Source organism: Typopeltis vanoorti, chromosome 10, assembly GCF_054136105.1.
Source record: "Typopeltis vanoorti isolate ZY-2024b chromosome 10, IOZ_Tvanoo_1.0, whole genome shotgun sequence".
Lineage (NCBI taxonomy): Eukaryota > Metazoa > Arthropoda > Arachnida > Uropygi > Thelyphonidae > Typopeltis > Typopeltis vanoorti.
This window is the reverse complement of record NC_143558.1, coordinates 25,405,137-25,428,349: the sequence shown is the minus strand read 5'-3', so window position 1 is coordinate 25,428,349 and position 23,213 is coordinate 25,405,137. Positions and strand designations below refer to the sequence as shown.

Sequence of the window (23,213 nt, the reverse complement as noted above, 5' to 3'; positions counted from 1 at the left end):
TCAGCTACTTAGGCACGATTTTTACTGAAGATGGTAAATTAAATATAGAAATAGACAACAGAATCAGCAAAGCTGGTATGGTAGGAAGTCAATTGAATAAATTCATATGGAATAAGAGAGAAATTAGTCAGAACACTAAATTAGTTGTATATAAGACAGTGTTCAAACCAGTTTTAACTTATGGATCTGAGAGCTGGGTCAGAAGTAAAACACTTGACCAAAGATTAGAGACTGCCGATATGAGAGTCCTGAGAAAGATTATAGGCGTGAACAGATGGCATCAATGGCAGTATCATATTAAAAATGAGGATATTAGGAAAGAACTTGACATTGTCAACATCCAGGAATGCGTTAGCAGAGCTAATCTCAGGTGGTATGGTCACTTAAACAGAATGGGCGAAGAAAGATTAGCAAAACAAGTGTTCTCTGCACAGGTTGGCAAGAAAACGACCCAGCGGAAGACCAAGATATAGGTGGATTGATACGGTACAAAGTGCCTTAGACGATAGAAATATAAAATCTGACAATGTTGGAATCTTGACAAGTAATAGACTGATTTGGAGGAAAATTGTAGATAGGAAGTTAGTAATGATGTAATTTTTTTCATGTAGTACTATCATATCCTGTACACCCCTTGAGGGTACATGGCAGGAATTTGATGATGATGAAGAGCCAAAGAAAGGCTTCGTTTCACTTCAATAGCCGGACCTTATAGGTGACATAATTGCTATGCCCAAGTGTCAATATATTCGCCTCCTATTGGTCCATTTTGATAAGGTTTCACTAGCCTGACAGCTCTGACAAAAACCAACTAGTCAAACTAGTTGGTTTTGTCAGAGCTGTCAGGCCAGTGAAACCTTATCAAAATGGACCAATAGGAGGCGAATATATTGACGCCTGGTCTCTGATAAGTGAAACCTTATCAGAGACCAGGCAGAAACCTTAAGAGCAAAAAACTCTCAGGACTAAGGAACTTGAAATGTTGGAGAGGTGTATTTTCCATAAGCGAACTCTCAGTTGGTGCGTAAAAGTATTTACTAAAATAAAGAGCCAAAAAGTTTCACTTCGGAGATTCACAAATTATAAAAATTAAGTGGATATTAAATCAAGCATCAATTCAAAGCCGAAAGAAACTATAAAGAGTTTCGTAACTAATTCATTTACTTTTAGCACATGCTGGTTGACAAGTTGAAAATTTTCTCCTTTTTCATTCAGTTAAGAATGGCATCTGTGCATTATCTTCACTGATTTTTTTTTCATGCCAATAATATGCTGAGATAATGGTGAACCACTTTTTGATGATGCTTTTCATTGCAATGTTTTGGAACACATTTGACAATGAATGATAATTTTTAATAGTGCAACCATTCCTTGCACAATCATTTTACTCTTTGTTAACTATAATGAAGTAAGTGAAATCATGCTAATTTAGTGGTATTCTGAACCTGTTGTTCATGTAGCTCCTTAGACTAAAGTATAAAATGATAAGTATGCTTTGTTTATTATGGAGCTCCCTACAATAATCAACTGCTTTTTGGCTAGTTGCTTTAAATTTAATTAATGAAAGAAAGGTATTTAATGAAAATAATGGTATAGTGATATTATCAGTCCACCTTTGTAGCAACTCTTCTGGAAGAACAGAATTCTTTGGAAATTAACTTTGTCATGGTTTCCTTTGGGAATATACATTTGAAGAGAATTGTTTAGGTATAAGGTTTAAAGTGATGGAATAAAATTAAAAATTAAAGTAAAACTAAGTGAGAATATAAGAGATGAAATTATTTCACATAAGGTATATAATCATTAGAGGCCTGACAAAAATAACTTTACATTTCAGAACCTTACAATGCTTTTAACAGTAAGTTCTCCTTTAGTTGACTATGCCACACTTTGTTGAAGGCAGATTCGCAATTCAATTCAATGAATTTTGGTGGTGGTGTGCGTGACATTCACTTTATGTTTTTGTGCATTTCTAGCGATCAGAAAATGCTCATTTTCTTTCTAGAAAGCAAAGTAAAAACAGATACAAGTTTTTCCATAAATAAATAAACAAATACACACAAAGCATTTACCTGTTGGTATTAAAGTACCATCCAGAGGAGTATAAAAGTCTGCGTTAATGTTCACAACATGATCATAAATAGCACCAGAACCCTGAAATAAACAAAGATTTCATTATTTACTGTTCGTACCATGGTTCTGATTCAGCAAATGTAATTAAGAAGAAATGAAGGTTTAAAAGAAAAAAAAAGCTTGAACAAAGTCAATCTTTTCATTTATTTATTATTTATTTAAATATTTTATTTTTTCCATTGAAAAAAAGTGCAATTTTACATCATATGCTAGTGATAATAACTATGTACTTGGGAGGTTAAGAAAAGAGGTCAAGACTTCTTTCATCAAGAGGTCTACGATTAAAAAATATTAAATTAAAATGTTCACTCAATGTATTTTTTCATGCTCACCAAACTGTGCCATGTTTTGTATATTTATGTATTAAAGATTTTTGTTTCCAGTTGGAAAGAAAACAAATAATCTTCAGCTTTTTTTTTTTTAAATCTAATATGGATGATATAACAAGATCAGTGATGTGGATAGCACCAAAGCAAAGAGAGATTAAATAAAATTCTATGATGACATGTTGTGCACAATATTCTCAAGTGAAGAGTACAAACAGATGCAATGCCATGTTTTAGGCTTTTGAAACATTTGAAAAATTTTTCAAATGTTTCAAAAACAAATAATCTTCAGCTTTTTTTTTTTAAATCTAATATGGATGATATAACAAGATCAGTGATGTGGATAGCACCAAAGCAAAGAGAGATTAAATAAAATTCTATGATGACATGTTGTGCACAATATTCTCAAGTGAAGAGTACAAACAGATGCAATGCCATGTTTTAGGCTTTTGAAACATTTGAAAAATTTTTATTCTTAAAAGCAAGAATTAGTGATACAATAAATTTTTTTGATTTGCAAACTGCTTATTAAGAGAGACCTCCAGTGATTCATCAAGGGAAGCTAAACATTATCCTCATCAGCTGTCATACTTATTCAATTCACTGATGCTACTTGCACTTACCATCTCCAATGGCAATCCATTTCAATTACATACAGTAAAGCACTGATTATCTGTGTCTCAATTATCTGTGGGGTCAGATTAACTGTTACAAATTGCATTTTTTAAAATTCTTTATGCACGTGGATTCCTAAAATAACAGAAGTCATTACTGTGTATTTTAAATAACACTGCATCATTTGCATCCCCAATTTCCATGGATAATTGACATTTTACTGTACTACTCCATGAGAGAAAAATCTAGCTGTCATCCCTCTTCTGGATAGCATTCATTCTCGACTTCCAAGGATTCCCTCTCGTGTCATTTCCCCACTCTCCGTAAAACGAAAATTTTCATCTACTGATATCCTGTATGACTTTTTCCAAAGTTTGCAAGTCTCAATCATATCCCCTCCTCCTGTTTGCTAGTGGCTGCAGTCCACAAATTCTCAATCTGTCTTCATAATCTGTATTCCACAATCTTGATATAATTTTTAACATTCTCCACTGTATCAAAATCATCATGGAAACCAAGAAACCAGACCTGTGCGCAACAGTCCAAACGAGGTCTAATCAAGGCCTTGTAAAGAGGCAAAATGGGTTTCTTATCTTCATTTGTTTTAGCATTGCAATTATCCTCTGGGATAATTGCAATGCTAAAACTATATTGCAATGCTAAACTTAAAATGCTAATGATATATCTGCAATTTTTGTTATGTGGTCCTTGAACTTCAACTTCCTATTTACTAAAACTCTAAGATCCCTTGTCTGATCAGTTTCTTCTAGAATAATTCCACCAATATAATTACTTTCACTAACACTGAACTGACAAGCATTTTCACATGCCCACAATTCAAGCCTATTCAAATCATCCTGCAAGTACTGCAGATTGGCCACATTACTGATTACCCTACCTATCTTTGAATCATCAACAAAGAGCTATATGCTCCTGTTAAATCCTTCCAAATATCATTAATGTATATATCAAATAACAATGTACCAAGGACCAATCCTTGTACTATGCCATTGGTTATCTTAAATCTTACAGACTCACACCTCCTATATACTACTTTTTGATATGCACCACTCAGAGATCCTCTTATCCATGCTATTTATAATCCAATCCAACATACTCCAATTTCATACAAGTCTTCCATGCTGTATTCTGTTAAAAGCTTTAGCAAAGACAAAAAGTATCATGGTGTATCTATTTTCCCTTGTCAAACTCAACAGTAACATTATTTATAGAATGTGAGCAAGTTGTTCGAACATCACCTTCCCTTAATAAACCCATGCTGTTCATTGCAAAACATATTCTCTGTCAACCCATTTCCATATATGAGTCCTAACAAATTTTCCAAAATCTTTACCACCACTACAGAGATACTAATAGGTCAACAGTTGGATAATTCAGTTTTTGCAACACCCTTATGCAATGGGATGACCACACATTCCTTTAATCACTGGAATCTTCCCTGTTCTGACATTCAAATTATATAGCCTGATCAAAGGAATAGCCAGTTCAGTTGAACATTCTTTTAGCATCTGTGCTGATATCCCATCACTCCCTATTTTTGAATTCTTATTCAGCTTGTGCAAGAGCTCTAGTACCTCCTCCTCATACATCCAGTAAAGACATAGCAGTGAGCTCTATGTTGTATACGCCAGGTAGATAGCTTTTAGAAAATGAGCATTCATCAGTTGAACAATCTCTTTTGTATCTGTTGCATGCATACCATCTTAATTCAGTATTTATTCATTCACATTCATCATTTTTTTTTACTTGCAGATAATAGAATTATTTTGAGTTTATTTTAGATTACAGAGCCAATTTCTTTTTCATATTCAGAGTATCTTTCAGTGCAACAGTTGCAACTCTTCTGCTTCTTATAATTTTCATAACTGCCATCATCTTTATGCACACAGTATTCATTCCACTTTATTTTCTTATGACTCTCTTGCTCAATAAGATTACAAATCCATTACACATCTCTTCAAACTCTAGGGACTTATTCTGATATTCCATCATTTAAATATTTTTTAAATACTTCTCATGCATTGCTAATATCCTTCCATCCAACAACCAATACCATGGTGCAGAAATCTAGCATACTCCATATTCCTCAGCTGGTCATAATTTCCTGCTTTGGAGTTTAGCATGTAACCTTTTCTGAATGGAATGTTCATAAACTTGACCACTTCCCAAGTCAGAACCGCATGACCACTGTCACCAATTGGAGACAGAATATTGAAGTCTTTAACTGAACCCTCCCGAAACTATAATCAGATCTGGCGTTCTCACCTCGGGTTCCTTCTGTCACTGTTTGAGAAGTTGTTTTGCAACAGCTCAATAGCAGCTTATCTAGTTATGTCAATAAAAATGAAACTAATGCACCTGAAAAGCTTACCAATTTGAATATGAAAGTTGAATGCTGAACTGATATTTCAGACTGATTTAATATTATGGTCAACTGGAAAGATATCACTAATGTATACCAATAACATCAGGAGAGAGTGTTATTACTATTATTATTCTTATCTGAGACCTCCAGGAGTCAAGGTGATATTGGGGGGGGGGGGGGGAATACATCACACAAACTAGCTGTCATACCTTCTCTTAAACTCATTCACACTAGGTGCACTCACCACTTCGAGAGAAAAATTGTTTCACTCACTCGTTTCTAGCTCTTATCCCTTTCTTAACCACAAACAAGCTTAACTTATATGGATACTGCCATGTTCTCTCCCCCTACCTTCCAACATAACAAAAAATTTCATCACATGATATGCTAAAACACCAAGTCAAAAGTTTATAAAACTATCATATCACCCCTATTTCTCCTGTTAACCAGTGTGGTCCACATACTACCCTTTCCACAGCTTCCTTATCCCCTTGAAACCTAGGAGACCAGATCTGCACATTATAATACAGGTGTGATCTTATCAAGAAGACCTTGTAAAGAGGCAAAATTATTTCCTTATCCTTACATGTCAAGGTTCATTTCAACATCAGAATTATCCTCTGAGAAGCTGTTTCTGCTATGACACCTTTGAACTTCAAAGATCCCTAGCCTCATCAGTTTCTTATAGCATAACATACAATATTATTATTATCTGAGACCTCCAGGGGTCAAGGACTCATCGAGGGAGGCTGTAAATTACTCAACCTAGCTATCATAACTTCCCTTAAATTCATTTACATTAGATGCACTCACTAACCCTAAGGGCAAATTATTCCACTCACTCAATGCTCTCTGGGAGAAAAACCTAGCTTTTACCCATTTCTTGACTGAGAACAACCTTAACTTCCATGGATCCCCCCATGTTTTCTCCCTGCTTCCATATAATGAAAGATTTTGTTATTTGTGATGCTATAACACCCATTCGAAAGTTTACAGACCTCTATCATAATCTGTCCTCATAATCTAAATCCCATAATCCAGATATAATCTTTGTAACTCTTCTTTGCACCCTTTCCACAGCTTCTTTATCCTCTTAAACCTGGGAGACCAAATCTGTGGGGTCTTATCAAAGCCCTATAAAGAGGCAAAATTACCGTATTTGCCAGTGTGTAAGATGCACTTTTTTCTTTGAAAATAGGTCTGGAAAAACAGGGTGCGTCTTATATGCCGATACTCAGTTTTGTTATTACTTTCATTTCTGGAAATTTTCTCTGTTCCGAGGTGTGTGAGAGCATCCCAGTTACGTAGAGTTCAGTGGATGTGCATGTTGTTGCGGTTGTTGTGAACGGTGATAAATTTCTGCCATTCAATTTTCTCTAAACTTCTTGGCAAATTATGGCTGAAAAATGTCGGCATTGCTACAATATTGCATACAAGCTACATGTGATTTGCGTATGCTAAAGAACATGGAAACAGATTGGAGAGAGGCAATTTGGGTCACCCCTAACTGAAAAAATTATAAGAACGTGGCAGAATCAAGAAAAGAATCTAAAAAAAGCAACTCACAGTAAACATAACCTATGAAGTGGAACTGCAAAATGGCCAGAACTTGAGGCAGAACTGAATACTTGGATTTTTGACCACAGAAAAGCAGGACTTTCAGTGTCTATAAAACTGATTATTCATCAAGCGAAAGTGATAGCCACTAACAGAGGGATCGCCAACTTTGCTGGATCAGCATCATGGTGTTCCAGATTCATGTATGCGGACTGATACAAAAATATCACAAAAGATGCCAGCTGAATATGAAGAAAAAATTATTGAATTTCATCAATTTGTCATTAACGCAAAGAAACGAGAAAATTTCGAACTTGCCCACACTGTTGAAGAAACCTGCCCTGCTAGTATGGGATCAGTTTCGTTCTCACAGAACAGAAGATGTTAAAAATAAACTCAAGGAATTGAAAACTCAGTTAGCTGTAATTCCAAGAGGTCTAACTAGTTAGCTTCAACCTTTAGATGTCTGTATTAATAAACCATTTAAGGGATTTATGAAGGAGAATGGAACAGCTGGATGCAGTCTTCAGATTTTGAGGTTACGCCATCAGGAAGAGGCCTGGCATTTCGCAAGTTTGTGAGTGGGTCAAAGCTTCATGGGATGCTGTAAAACTGAGACAATGGTTGAATCATTTAAGACGTGTGGCATTAGTAATGCACTGGATGGTACAGAGGACAATTTGTTGTATGAGGACTCAGATTCCGAGTTAGAAGAGGTTTGAAGTGTCTCTTCATTTAGTTCTGGAGATGAATTTCTGGGTTTTGACGAAGAAGATTAAAAGGTGGGTACTCTTTCCTAATTAGATTAGGTATTTGTTGAAAGTAGATCTACTTATTACTTTATATTTGAAATACTGTAAATTCATTATTATATTCAGCAATAAAGTTTTTTCCTAAAAAATGTGTAAAAAAAAAGGGGGTGAGTCTTATTACACTGGCAAATATGGTACTTCCTTATCCTTACATGTCAAGGTTCGCTTCACCATAGCAATTATTCTCTGAGTTGTATTTGCAACCTTTGCTATGTGATCTTGGAACTTTAAATTCTTATCCACCAATACACCAAAATCCCTTGCAGGTTTCTTGTAGCATAACGCCACTAATATAATATGCTGCTGGAACTCTAATCATGCCAAAATGCATAACTTTACACTTACTAACATTAAACTGATAGCCATTTTTGCCCAGATTTCCAGTCTATTCAAATTATTTTGTAATTGCTGAATATCAGTAGCATCCCTGATTGTCCTGCCTATCTTTGCATCATCAGTAAACAATTGCAAATCTGATAATAGACCGTGCTTGATGTCATTAATGTTTAGAACAATAATGGCCCAAGGACTGAACCCTGAGGTACACCACTGGTTAGCTTAAATCTGGCAAATTCACACCACTGTATACCACTTTTTGATCTGTCTGTCAATCATCCCCTGATCCAAGTCAACAGATTATATTCCAATCCCATATTCTCCAGTTACGCGACAGCCTATAGCAGTGATGGCGAATCTTTTTACCCAGGTGTGTCAAACATCTTTTTTTTTAAATATTGACGTTGTTGATGTGTCACTTGCATACATGCATTATAAATTTAACTACATAATCATAGATGGTGACTTATACATATCATATTAGGCTATTTATTTAATAGGACATTGATATAAAATCTATGAATTCATATTATACAATTAATTTAATAAAGTGAAATTACAAACTTACATTACATTTAATGACTTTTCTGTTACTGAGTACTGGTAGAAAGTTGCTTTACAGAAGGGCTATAGTGGGTACATTTTAATGCTACACAGACAGCACTCAAATCATTGTTCAGTCTATTTCTCCCTTTCGATTTGATATTATTTAAGGCAGAAAATTGAGTTTCACAAGAGTATGTAGAAGAGAATCTGGGCTGCCAGATTTATTACCGGTACATTCCTGGCAACCTTGTTATGTTTTACTCTCTATCGTGCTACTAAATAGCAGCTATTTAGTAGGTTTTGTTGCGACGTCATCATAAGTTGTTACTATTTGCATTATTTAACAAAATTTACTGAATTTATTGCAACTATAAAAATGTTTTCATTATTTACTTAGATAAATTCAGTATTTAATGCTGTGAATTATATTTTCTGTTAAAGTAGTTTTAAATATGTTTAGAATTTGTATTACTCAGTCGAGAGACTTGGAATGCATGCATGAACGAATTTCACACAGAAGTCAAATGAAAACTTTAAGTTTATAATATATAAAGCACGTATTTATAAGTTTGTATCGTATAATATTGATAATAATTTTTTATAAGTTTTTATAATATCATATGACTATGCACAAATTATAATGATTAAGAAAGAAAACGTAAACTTAAAACGCTCGTTGTTTATAGGCTAGTTGCAAAATAAAATAGAAATAAGCTAATTACAAAATAAAATAGAAATAGGCTAACTGTAAAAGATAATTCTTTCAATGGACCAAAACCTACCTTTGCCTTAACTGAGAGTGATCTTACACAATTTATCACAGTTTTTTCATCATAATACCAATATTTTTCAGCATCCAAGGTATGTCACCTGAAACCGTCAAGTGTGTCATTGCTGACACGTGTGTCATAGGTTCACCATCACTGGCCTATAGTGTGGTATCCTATCAAATGCCTTAGAAAAATCCAACATTATCATAGTGTATCCATTCCCTTTATCCAACTCGGCCATAACATTGTTATAAAATATGAGCAAATTGCTAAAACATGACCTTCCTTTAGTAAACCCATGCTGTTCCCTGCAGAGTATAGAATGATTGTCTACCCATTTCTGTATGCGAGTTCTTACTAACTTCTCTAAAATCTTCACTACCACATGAGTAATTCTAATAGATCGGTAGTTAGACACATCGGTTTTTGCACCACCCTTGTGCAATGGAACTATCATACATTCCTTTCATTCCTGTGGTATCATTCCTGAGCTGAGACTCAAGTTATGCAATTGTGTGAAAGGCCTAGCCAATTCAGCTGAACATTCCTTTAGCAAACGGGCTGATATTCCATCTGTCCCTATTCACAAATTCTTATCCAAGTTATGCAAGAGCTCTTCAACCTCATTTTCATGAACTTCTAACTCTTCATCCAACATAGCAGTAGCACTGTGCACCATACTATATACACCTGGTTGATATATCTTAGCAAAGTGAGCACTCATTAACCGAACAATCTCCTTAGCTTCTGACACTCGTGTACCATCTGCATTCAATAAAGTTATCCTTCCACATTCATTCTTTCTTTTGCTTGCAGCATAATGATAAAATTCTTTTGGATTGCCTTTAACTTGCATGGCCAATTTCTTCTCATACTCCGTTTTAGCTTTTCTCACAATACTTGTTACTTTTCTAGCCTGAGCTTTATATATTTCATAATATTCTTATGTTATTATATTCTTATATAATATCTTCATGATATTCCTTTCATATTCATCTTCTCCTTATGGATTTCTTGCTTAATAAGATTGAACATTTATTTCACTCACACCCTGTTTGTTATTTGAACTGTAGAGATACATTTAGATACTGGCCTCATTTAAGCACTTTTTCAAAGATTCCATGTACTGCTGATATCTTTTTCATTCAGTACAGTAATTGATATCATGGTACCAAAGATAGTATTTTCTTGAGCTGCTCATAATTTCCAGCTTTGTAGCATGTAATTTGTCCTAAATAGAACATCTATATAATTAGCTACTTCCCATGAAAGTATGGCATGATCACTGTCACTAACTGGTGATAAAATAATCATATTCTTAACTGAGATCCCTTCTGATGTTATGATCATATCTAAATTCTTTGATCTAAAGTTTCTTCTTTCACATACTGCTTCAGAAAGCTGTCTCACAACAACTCAAATTCTCCTTCATTCTTATCATGAGATTTCTCTTCTACTCAATCAAAGTTTGGATAATTTAAATCACCCATAATGATTACTCTTTTAGTACCCATCAGGGTAATTTGGCAATAATTTCATTGTCCAAGGCAACTGAACTGCCAGTTCTGTGGTAATACTCACCATAGATTGCATCCTGTTAGCCTCCACTTCACACCAGATAACTTCAAAAGTGATGGCAATAACATGGGATGCTATTACCATCACTGTTTTCATGTGTTTCTACCATAATTGGACTCAAGTCATCTGATATCATTATTGGTACTCCCCTTCCTCTCCTATCTAGGTCATTCCTAAAAATACTATACTCTTTATACTAGATCCCACCTACAACATCTGATTGATAGGAAGTTTGACTTTCTCCCTTCAAAAATAAGTGGCAAAACCCTGACCTGAAGGAATTACAAAAATGGCTGAAGGACTTCATCTAGTAAAACTGACTTTGTTATAGGGAACACTGCTTAATTGTCTCACAAAAAGATAGCATTGTTTGTGGGGCTGTTTTTTGCTTATTAAAATGTAAGGATAGTTTTATGTGTGTTAATTACATTTTGTTTTGAGCAAGTGTTCATATATATATATATATATATATATTGTTGTATAATGAAGCCTGTGGAGCATTCATGACTAAACATACACAAGTAACACATAACTTAGGACGAAATATTTACTTATTAAAAATCGTATCACTGTGGTTACGTATGTATGTCTAGTCATATATATATATATATATATATATATATATAACACAATTTTTTTTTTAATTAAATTTAAAAAGGTCACAAAAGCACTTTTTAGAGTTTTTATTAGAACATCTGTATAACATATCATTATGTTAATAACACATACAACAACATTCAAATAATTTTACGGGAGAAACTGATCCTCACTGCTCACTAATCATGAAATTTGCTTACTGTGACATTTTTAGCTCAAACTATCATAATGAGCAAACATCCACTGTACTTCATTTGATATATATAATAAATGTGATAGATTTCAAATGAAATGTATTGCATTTAATTATTCCAACAGTTAATTTTCGATGCTGAGACCACATGTTTCTAAACATATGACAGTGTTTAATAAAATAAACAACATAATCCAGCAAGTTTCATAAATCATCAGACATACATCAGTGGTAGCAAAACATATATATACATAACATAAAGACTAAAAAAAATTAATTAATTACACTACACCATAGCAGATGTAGTGTAATTTTAATTAATTGATCAGAACTTCACAATTTAGTATACATAAATAAGTGACCAGAAAAAAACATTAATTACTCTATGTGCATTGGAACAATGCTAGTTGTTGCTGTCACATTCTGTGGCAAGATGAATGTCACATCCCTGGTATAGGTCAAGCCTTGGTTTATATTAATTGTGTGGGGATCGAGCATTTCACTTCTTTAAACTTTCTTCATCATCAAATTCCTGCCATGTACCCTCAAGGGGGTGTACAGGATATGATAGTACTACATGAAAAATTTACATCATTACTAACTTCCTATCTACAATTTTCTTCCAGATCAGTTTGTTACTTGTCAAGACTCCAATATTATCAGATCTTATATTTCTGTCGACTACGGCACTATGTACCGTATCAATCCACCTATATCTTGGTCTTCCTCTGGGTCGTTTTGCTGCCAACCTGGCAGAGAATACTTGTTTTACCAATCTTTCCTCGCCCATTCTGTTTAAATGACCATACCACCTGAGATTAGCTCTGCTAACACATTCCTGGATGTCGACAATGGCAAGTTCTTTCCTAATATCCTCGTTTTTAATATGATATTGCCATTGATGCCATCTGTTCACACCTCTAATCTTCCTCAGGATTTTCATATCTGTGGTCTCTAGTCTTTCGTCAAGTGTTTTACCTCTGACCCAGCTCTCAGATCCATAAGTTAAAACTGGTTTGAACACTGACTTGTATACAGCTAATTTAGTGTTCTGACTAATTTCTCTCTTATTCCATACGAATTTATTCAATTGACTTCCTACTATACCAGCTTTATGGATTCTGTGGTCTATTTCCATATTTAATTTATCATCTTTACTAAAAATCGTGCCTAAGTAGCTGAAATGTTTTACTTATTCCACAGGTTCTCCATTCACAATACAGTTGACATTTTCAACGATTCTGCCTATTTTCATTTTCTTTGTCTTTTTATTGCTGACCTTCATACCATATCTATTACAACAGTTATTCAATTTAGTCAGAGAATCCTGCAGACTTGTAGCGGATTTCTTTAGAAGTATAACATCATTCGCATAAAGCTGACATTAACATCTCCAATTTTGATATCATGTTTAATACCACTTTCCTTCATAATGTGATCGATATAGATAATGAATAACAGAGGGGATAATGTACATCCTTGTCTCACACCAGATTTAATATTAAACCATCTTCCTGTACTTAAAACTTTCTAACATGTTATTCTTTTCAATATGAAATTCAATTTTATCCTGCTCAAGACTAAATAGATCACTTCCGATTTCAAATCCTCTGTACACTCTGGTGTCCTGCACAAGGGAGAAAACATCCCTATCAACAATAACATAGTCAATGAGATTTTTCTTATTTTTTGCCTCTTCTCTCAATGTGAATTTGTGCACATTTTTATGTTGGAACATGGTGTTAGTAATAACCAGTCCATGTCCTGAGCAGAAATCCAACAAATATTTGCCATTATTATTAGCTTTGCTATTTTTTCCAAATGTTCCCAATATATTTTTGTATGTCTGACAATCATTTCCCACTCTGCTATTTAGATCCCCAACAAGGACCAACTTTTCCTTTTTCATTGTGTCAGTTGCTTTTTCTAAAGCCTCAAAAAATTCCTCCACTTCTACCTTAGTAAAACCTTCTGTGGGACCATAGGCACAAATAAGTATCATTGTCCAGTTCCCCATTCTGATATTTGCCCACATCACTCTACTTGAAACTGCCTGCCATTCAAGAAGATTAGCCTTGTATTTAGTGTTGAATACAATGGCTACTCCTCCTTTTCCTTGATCGCCATTGCCTGAATATAACATTTTGAATTTATTGCTCAGAAAGATCTCGCCAGTTTTTGTCTTTTTTGTTTCAGTCACCCCTATTATGTCGATCTGGTACTTATCTAATTCCTCAGCTAGCTCCATTTCTTTGCCATTCAGGCTTCTTATGTTGATAGTACCGATCTTTAACTCTGGTGATGTTGAGTTGGAGTGTTTTTTCAGATTTGTTCCAGTAGCTGACTTTTCGCTGTTCACCCTGGTTCCCTGGTGAAAACAACGGGGGCCTTGTTTAACCGGGCGACACCCCAGCCAGCATGAAATTTTGTCATGTTGTACCATCATTTTGTAATTTGGTTAATAAGAATTACAATTTGGTCGGCTAAATCCCAAATTGCCAGCCCATCCTCGTTCGTTCCGTATCCAGGTAGATACCCAACAGGGTGCACCACGAGAAGGTGAGGATTGGACATGATGTCAGAAGCCCTGGTCAGTTCTCCACATTCCTTTAAAGGCTATGTGGAGGTCTCCTCTCAGTTACACAGCTTTGACCCTTAAACTTTCTTGTAAAACAATTATGATCAATATATGGAATTTCTGTTTCTTGCCAAACTACTTAGTGGCCTGTATTTGTTGAATGGAAAGCTAATCCTGATTTATGTTGTATTTTTTTTTTTGAAGATCATTTGTGTGTTCAGGCACGTGAATCTCCCTAGACTTTCCTGTCTGGCCTACACAACAAATGCCACAAGAGCAGCAAAAAAAAAAAAAAACCTTGTTTTTTCATGGTTTGCATATGGTCAACAATACATTTCATAGTTCTGACCATGATCAATTAATTACATGCAAAGCCACAAGTATTACAGGTTCTTACCTGTACAATCCAGCACTATTTCAAATGAAATAGTGCTGGAGTGATAGTGAGAACTGAGGGATGCTCTGATCAAATACATAACTTTTTAAGTAGTGCTACACAAGGGAACATATGCTGAATGTCACACTTTGTGATTACACAGGTAGAGAACTTACTATTAATTTACTTTACACTTTTTGTGTTTAAAAACAGCTATTGGTGCTCTTAGCTAAAGAATGTGACTTGACTGTTGCTAAGAAGTTCATCACTTTCCCTCATAGTACTTTCAGAATATGACAGTACTACATGATTGACATTACTAATCTCCTATCAACGATTTTTCTCAAAAATTAGTCTATCATTTGTTAGTACTTCGATATAGTAATATATCTAATATTTTGATCCTCTGGAGCACCTGACTGAATTGATCTACACAGATCTGGTCTTTTTTTGGATCTTTTTCCTGCCATCAAACATCTAATCTACTAACTTTTCTTTTCTGATTGACCATATCCACTCCCCCTTAGATCAACTCTTTCTTGTTGGTATTCAAGAATGCTCACACATTCTTGAATACCAACAATGCAAGTTCCTTCCTAATTTCTTTATTTTTAATACAATTCTGCCATCTGTTCAGGCTCCTAATTCTTCTCAGAGCTCTTATATTCGTGGTCTCTAATCTTTGATCAAGTGATTTATTGCTTAGCCAACTCTGAGAAACCGAACTTAAAACTGGTTCGAAAACTGTCTTGCATACAGCTAGTTTAGAGTTTTGATTGATTTCTTTCTTATTCCATATAAATTTATTCAACTATTTCCACCATACCAGTTTTGCTTATTCTGTTGTCTATTTCCATATTTAATTTGCTATCTTTGCAAAAAAAGTGTGTCTAAATAGCTGAACTACTTTACTTATTCTATAGAGTTTCCATTGTTTTTTTTTAATGTTCCTGTCCACATCCATAGGTCTGGTTGTTTTATTGCCGATTTTCATGTCAAATTTGTTACAGCTGTTATTCAGTTTAGTTAGAGAAATCCTGAAGTTTGCAGCTGACATGAGTAGCAGCACAACATCTGCATAAAGCAAAAATCAAAGTTTAATATCAGGATTAATGATAGATACATCTCATTTTGCATTTTCCTTTATTTTCTTCAATTCTAACTGCTGACTTACCAACTTAAACTAAGAAATAGACTAAGGCCAATGTACCTCAGTGGAAGTATCTGCATCCACAGTACTAGGCCACCCAAAGAAAGATTTAAGTTCAATTCTAATCACCGACTAGAAAAACTTTTTCAAAGCCTTTCTTTAACCAATTCCCAAGTTAGTTGATCTCTAACATGGGCAAGTAGGCTTTTTTTGTCCCATAAACTTTAGAAAATCAACTGTAGAACCCATGCTGTTCTGGACAATACCGTATTTACTTGATTATAACTCGCAATTTTTTTTCCCAAAATTAAAGCTAAAAAATCTTGGTGTGAGATATAAGCGGGGATTTTAGGAAACTAAAGTTTTCAGGAAAAAACTGAAAATGGGTAGACTTACCAAGAATCTCTTATTTGCTATTGCTACTTCCAGCCTCAAGAGTGGTTTCCCTGTGTGCATCGTCAAAGTCATCTACCCAAATAGTGTCATCTTCTTTCTCGTTATTTCAAGCAAAAATTACCAGTAATTTACAAGACTTGAGATACGTAATGAATAATCCTTCATGAATAATTAATGAGAAGTGAAAACAGACTAGTAAGTGCATGAAACAGACAGCAATGGTAGGCAGGTATAAATAGAGCAGCTATGAAGACGTGCATATGATTGGTGCAGTATTAACAAAAGGTCGTGCGACCCAACGACAAAGGCAAGCTGACAATTGTTAAGTGGAAATGCTAATTCTCTTCAACCAAATTCCATAATATCTGAAACTTCCATAACAACATTCACTATATATTTCTTAATTTTAACACGTTTACAACCCATTTATCGTTCTAACGGAACTTCTCATTACCGTTTGTACACCACTTCCCTGTTGCATGGGCGAGCTCAACTCACACAAAGTTTCAACCCTTCGGATGAATTTTATTGCTGCTTGTTTGCATACCACTTCCATGTCGAGCTGGCAGGCAGACTCGCACACACATTATATGGCATGTTTCAGTTTGTGCTAGAATTTTATTTGAACGTAGCCTTTGTGATCTTAATGACATCAAAAATTTCAAATGCAATCAATCAAACAAACAATTTCATGTAAGTGAAAAGTATAGACTATATCTGCATAAAGCAAAGAAACTATTCAACATAGTTTTTGTGGGATGGAACATGTGATTCAAAATTAGTGCCGTTTTTATCCCAGTTGTCTCTGCACTATTTGTTGAGAAATATATTTTACAGACTGCAAAATGTCTCTGTACCTCATTGTGATACAATAAAACTACCTGTTTTTCTTGCGTCTGCAGTATAGTGGCTGCTGGGGAGGGTGTTACCGCAGGGAGTGAGTTACTATTGCCCTGACATGAATGTGTTTAAACTTTTTTTCATGTGAGAGGTATATGCAAAACTTTTTAAATTTCTTTTTTCAGAAAGTAAAATCAGGGGTGCGAGTTATAAGCGACTGTGAGTTATATTCAAGTAAATACGGTATATTGTGAAACATATATATAGGATAAAATCAATGGCGGCTGGTGACAATAGAAACAGGTGGGGCTACGGCCAAAAAACTTTTTTATATTTATATAGTGGTTCTATTATTGATTTATAGTTATTATTTCTATTATAATAATGTTTAGTCAGACTCCACTGATGCATTGAGCTATTAATTTTTTTTAAATTGGAAAAACGATAGTTTATTGGAAAAATGTTTTTCCAATAAACTATCAATTTTGTTCATAGTTAAAATATATTGTTTATGGACGAAATAAAAATTTAAACATTCAAATAAATTATAACAAAAAACGATAATAATTAAACACACTAAAAACAATACAACAGAACAACAATGAGAATAAATAATAAGACAATGAAAGAATCGCACGCTATTTACGCACAAACGCAGTGATTAGGCCAGACTAAACGGGCCCCAAGATAAGCATCGTACCTGGTAAACAAACATGACACTACTGCACATACCTCATACATGCCCTGTGTTCTACACATATAAAATAGGGCCAGCCGTGGCTGGTCCCCAGAGACCATACTAAGTCTCATTATACAATACTGCCACAAAATACTACAGTATTTTTTTTTAATAATCAATAAAACGTGTTGGAAATAGATCAAAAACTAATAATTACAAGAAACACATTTTTTAAAACTACAATTATTGGGCTACTTATACAAATATAGGTTGGGCCTGGCCCCTATAGATGAGCCACCCCTGGATAAAACAGATGTTGCAAGATATGGTGTAGGTTGAATATAAAGGTGGGATTTTTGACCTGAGCCACTTGCACAAGCATGGTTAATGATTTTGTGGTTTTAGGAAGAGTGGGAATGAAAGTCCTCATTCTGACAAGGATCACATCAGATATTTCTTTGAAACAGTATGCCTAGATTAAAAGAGCAAAAACAGAAATCAGACCATAGAAAGGATGAATAAAAATCATGGTAGCCAATCAAGTCTCTCCATGTGATACTGTTTTATTGACAGAAGACAGAATGAATGGTCATAGCAAAGGAAATACTGTCAAGGTTATGGTGTGAGTCATGGAGGTCATTCCATGGACACAGAAAAAAAAAAAGATTTTTTTTTTTTTAAATCAAATCCAAGAAGTCAAAGAACCTGCAGGTGAAAGCTGGAAAAGAAGTTTAGCATTTTTCTTGAATAGTTGGCTGTTATTGTTGTTGAGAAAATGTTGACAAGATTATGGTATGAGTTACCAAAAGGAGAGCTAACATCTACAGCATATCTAAAGGTCCAGGATGTTCAGGATATTCATATATTCACTCATCAGTATATGAACCATTTATATTAGATCATTACAAACAGAAAATACTTTGGCATTTCTTATAACTTCATTAGTGATAGTGGAGGTAAATAAAGGAATTGACTGATATTGCAGGATTTTACAAAGGCATGTCACAGGGATATCACATGCAAATTATTATATACAAACTGGAGAAAAATAGCTGATGATAATAGGGTAGTTGAATCAAGGAGGCAGATTACCAGTAGTGTGCCAGAGCTCTATATGTGGCTTTCTGCTATTTAATTTTTACATTAATAATATGGGGGTTGAGGAGAATATCCATTGCATGCTGATGAAGATGCTAAATTGAGAGGACATTTAATAAACTGAGGACCATTAAAAAAAATTTTTTTTCAGTATAATTATTTACAGCCATCTACATATACCATGAATGCTATTGATCATCTAAGTAATTCAAACCATAACCTAGTGCTGATCTCTTCCCTTATAATACAACATGCAAACAGGCCCTTCCCACCCAAATGTCGTATGTAATTATAACCCATTCCATCAAATGTTAACAGTCTTCTGACCAAAACATATGTACTGAGCATGTCACTGATTAATCCTTAATAACATGGAAATAGTATATTCCCATTCCACTCTATATTCGCAGCGGCTTAGTTCCAAAAGGTGCACTAAGACTTGACAACATCAAAATTTGACAGGATGAGATCTCTTGGGATTATTCCTCAAAAATATTATTCATCATTAAACCTCTCTCCTGGCATAAGCACATTATAATGATTGCCTCCTCAGCATTTCTCCTTCACTCAAGTCATTACTTTACCTCTGAAGCATTTATCATCATCATCAGCCATTTTCTGTCCACTGCTAGATGGTCTTCCACAAACTCCTCCATTCAATTCTATCATGAATTTTCTATGCCAATGAATTCCAGCCATCTCTTTAATCTCATCCTCCCACCATCTCTTTGGTCTTTTGAACACTATTAACTATACAGATCACAAATCCATCCATCCACTCACTCATATTATTATTAGTGTATGATGATACATCAGCCATATATGGGAGTCTCATATGGGATGTATGGCACAATCTTATGAAACCAACATGTAGCTATTGGTTATAATGTATTTTCATCTGTCAATTGCATGTGTTGACCCACCCATAGAATACTGTATTCACATCTTTGGTGATGCATGTAAAGCAAGCTAAAAACATTTGACTCAATGACCCATAATTAATGATTATAACAGAGAAAATTACGTAACGAAATAGAGAATTTAACGTAAACCACCAATATTTTGTGATGTGTATCTCGCAACATTAGAGTGAACATATACAATAGAAATGAAGCATGATCAAAGGTTATGACTGAACAAAGGCTACAAAGTGCTTCTGTTCTACTGCTCTCTGGCAAGTTATGTGGTACTATTATGAATCCATGGGAATTGAGAGAGCAGTCTTTAACAATTGTAAACACACATAGCCTAAAGGCAAAGAGGAGCAAAACTCATTACAAGACGTACACCCTCTGTCCAAAAAGAAACTGAACTTTTCAAAAATAGAAGAAACTAGTGGTGCCACCCATTGTATCTTTTTGTTGTCGAAAGCAGCAACCTTCATTAGTGTTGCGTCAACTGTTTATGACATTAGAAGCAGAGTTATAGTGCCAAGAGTGACAGTGTGTTTTGACGAACGGTCGGAAAATGAGTTTCAAACAGAGAGCTGCGACTGACTTTTGTGTTAAACTTGGTAAAAGTTTTGCCGAAATGCATCAAATGCTTAAAAAGCATACAGTGATGAATGCTTATCCTGTACTCAAGTTTACGAGTGGCTTAACTTTTGTGTAGAGGCTTAAGTGCTGTGAGGACATTATGTTGGAGGTTTAATGGATTTTTTACAACACTAAAAAGAATTAAATTAGAATTTAATGCTTCCTATATTTCGTCCTAGTCACTAGGACATCTACGGGGATTACAAAAACAATTAATGTAACATGCACACAAAAACTTACAATACTAAGTCCAACCACGTGGGTGACACTAAAGTCCTATCTACGTGGTTGGACTTAGTATTGTAAGTTTTTGTGTGCATGTTACATTAATTGTTTTTGTAATCCCTGTAGATGTCCTAGTGACTAGGACGAAATATAGGAAGCATTAAATTCTAATTTAATTCTTTTTAGTGTTGTAAAAAATCCATTAAACCTCCAACATAGAGTGGCTTAACATGTTCATTGCCAATCATGCGATGGCGTGCAGACGTCGCTAACTAAAAAAAAAAATTAAAAAAAATTAGCCACCACACGAAATTCCAATTTTCAGCCTAGCGGCGAACGATATCGCGTGATGCGAGTTCTCACCGGCCGGTCGATCATGCGTTATCACGTGGACGTCGCTAACTAAATAAAAAAAATAAGGCCACCACACGAAATTCCAATTTTCAGCTTGGCAATGAAAGTGTTAAGCGATTTCAAAGTGGTCATGACAAGCTTGAGGGCAATGAAAACCTGGGCCATCCAAAAACTGGACTGAGCGAAGTTAACATCAAAAAAGAGCATGATCAAAGAAAACCCAAAATCGTCCTTGAAATTGATTGAAGATGAATTGGGGATTCCAAAATCAACTGTGCACAACATTTTGACCAAGAGTTTGTGCCTTCATAAACTGAATTCACGATTTGTTCCCCACAAGTTGACCAACGACCAAAAAATGTATCGACCTCATTAAAACCACTCGTAAGGCCTCAAACTTCCTTGAAACGATTGTTACTGGTGACAAAACGTGGTGTTTTGAGTATGAGCCCAAAACAAAGCACAAGAGTGCTGAGTGGAGACCACCAGAAGAGGGGCATCCGAAAAAAAGTTGCTTGGAGAAGTCAAAAGTAAAGACAATGCTGATTTGTTTCTATGATTCCAAGGGCATTATCCACAAAGAATTCGTTCCACCTGGCCTAACAGTCAATGGTGAGTTTTATCTTGAAATTTTGAAGTGATTGATAGCGAGAATTCGTCGCGTACGGCATGAATATCATGATGCTAGCAGCTGGTCATTTTTGTATGATAATGCACCATCTCATCGTTTGAACATTGTGAGACAGTTTTTGAGCAAAAACCAAGTTTGTGTGTTGGATCACTCATCATATTCACCTGATTTAGCACCCTGTGACTTCTTTCTCTTCCCTCGACTTCATTTGCCGATGAAAGGAAAGCAATACGACACCACTGAAAACGTTCAAGAGGCAGTAACCATGACGCTCAACAGTATCCCAAAAACCGATATAAAAAACTCATTTAACGAATTAATTGACTATGCCAAACGCTGTATCGAATCTGAAGGAGAGTATATTGATTGAAATAAATGATTTGAATAATTATAATTGGCCTGTGTTTTATTTTCTATCAAAAGTTCGATTTCTTTCGACAGAGAGTGTAAAAGTATATGCCAATGGTGTTCAACTTTTTTTACTATGCGAGCTACTTTTCTATAAAACATTATTCGGCGATCTACTCTCTTATATATAAGTTATTCGGCGATCTACTCTCATATAGATGACATTCCCCCAACTTGATATCTGATTACGCACAAATAAACAACTAAAAACTTTATTTGTGTTTTTAAAAATTTATTTATCACTTTTAATTATTTTAATACAACAAAAAAAAAAAAAAAATATTGGAATAAAATATTTATTTCTCTATTTTGGAAAACCAAAGTTAGAAAAAACAACAGCGTGATTACAAACTCACAAGTTACAGGAAATGCTGGTTGAAAAAAAGTTAATGTGAAATTTGGCATTGTTTGGACCTCGCAATATTTTCATAGGCAAGTTGATATGAAGAAGTGGCCAATCGCAGACAATCATCCAAATGATCATTTGTAATTTGGTTTCTTAATTGATTTTTTATGACGTTCATATTTGATAAAGCAGATTCTGACAAGTATGTCGATCAGAAACTCGACAAAATTTTTCGCGCAATATCAGTTAATACTGGGAATTTTTAATGTGCATGCTTCCAAATGACTTCATTGTTTATTGATTTTAAATGTAAACTATTCTGAATGTTTATTATCTCAAGTTCTACTTCAGCTTGGTTTATATCAAACAGCCACTAATTTTATTTGAAATTTCTGTGATGTTCAAGTTTTCTTGAAATGAATTATTGATAAAAGATACAATCATTTCAGTTTTATTAAAATCTTTAAATCTTGAATTTATTTCTTCCTCAACTAATTCTATTTCACGAATAAATTCTTTTAAATCATAGTGAAGCATTTCTTGATTTTGTCCAAAAAATTTTAATAAATATGGGAGATGTCTAAATTCGCAGTCATTTATATTTTTCTATAATAAAAGTAAGTATTGTTGGAAAGATTTTATTGAACTTAATATGTCTATTAAATTTTTATCTCTACCTTGTAACTCTAAATTTAAATTGCTTAATTTCGTACAGAAATCTACTAAAAATGATAAGTGAAACAACCAT

General features: G+C 34.5%; 1 protein-coding gene across 2 annotated transcripts in view; it reads right to left on the bottom strand.

Annotated features, from left to right (window-relative positions):
* LOC150102245 (galactose mutarotase-like) overlaps positions 1-23,213 on the bottom strand; it is an 88,434-nt gene that overhangs the window by 28,412 nt on the left and 36,809 nt on the right. For both annotated transcript variants that reach the window (XM_090399003.1, XM_090399004.1), the window contains exon 4: positions 2,073-2,154. In XM_090399003.1, coding sequence (XP_090255129.1) covers positions 2,073-2,154 — 82 coding nt within the window. The remainder of the gene's footprint in view (positions 1-2,072; positions 2,155-23,213) is intronic.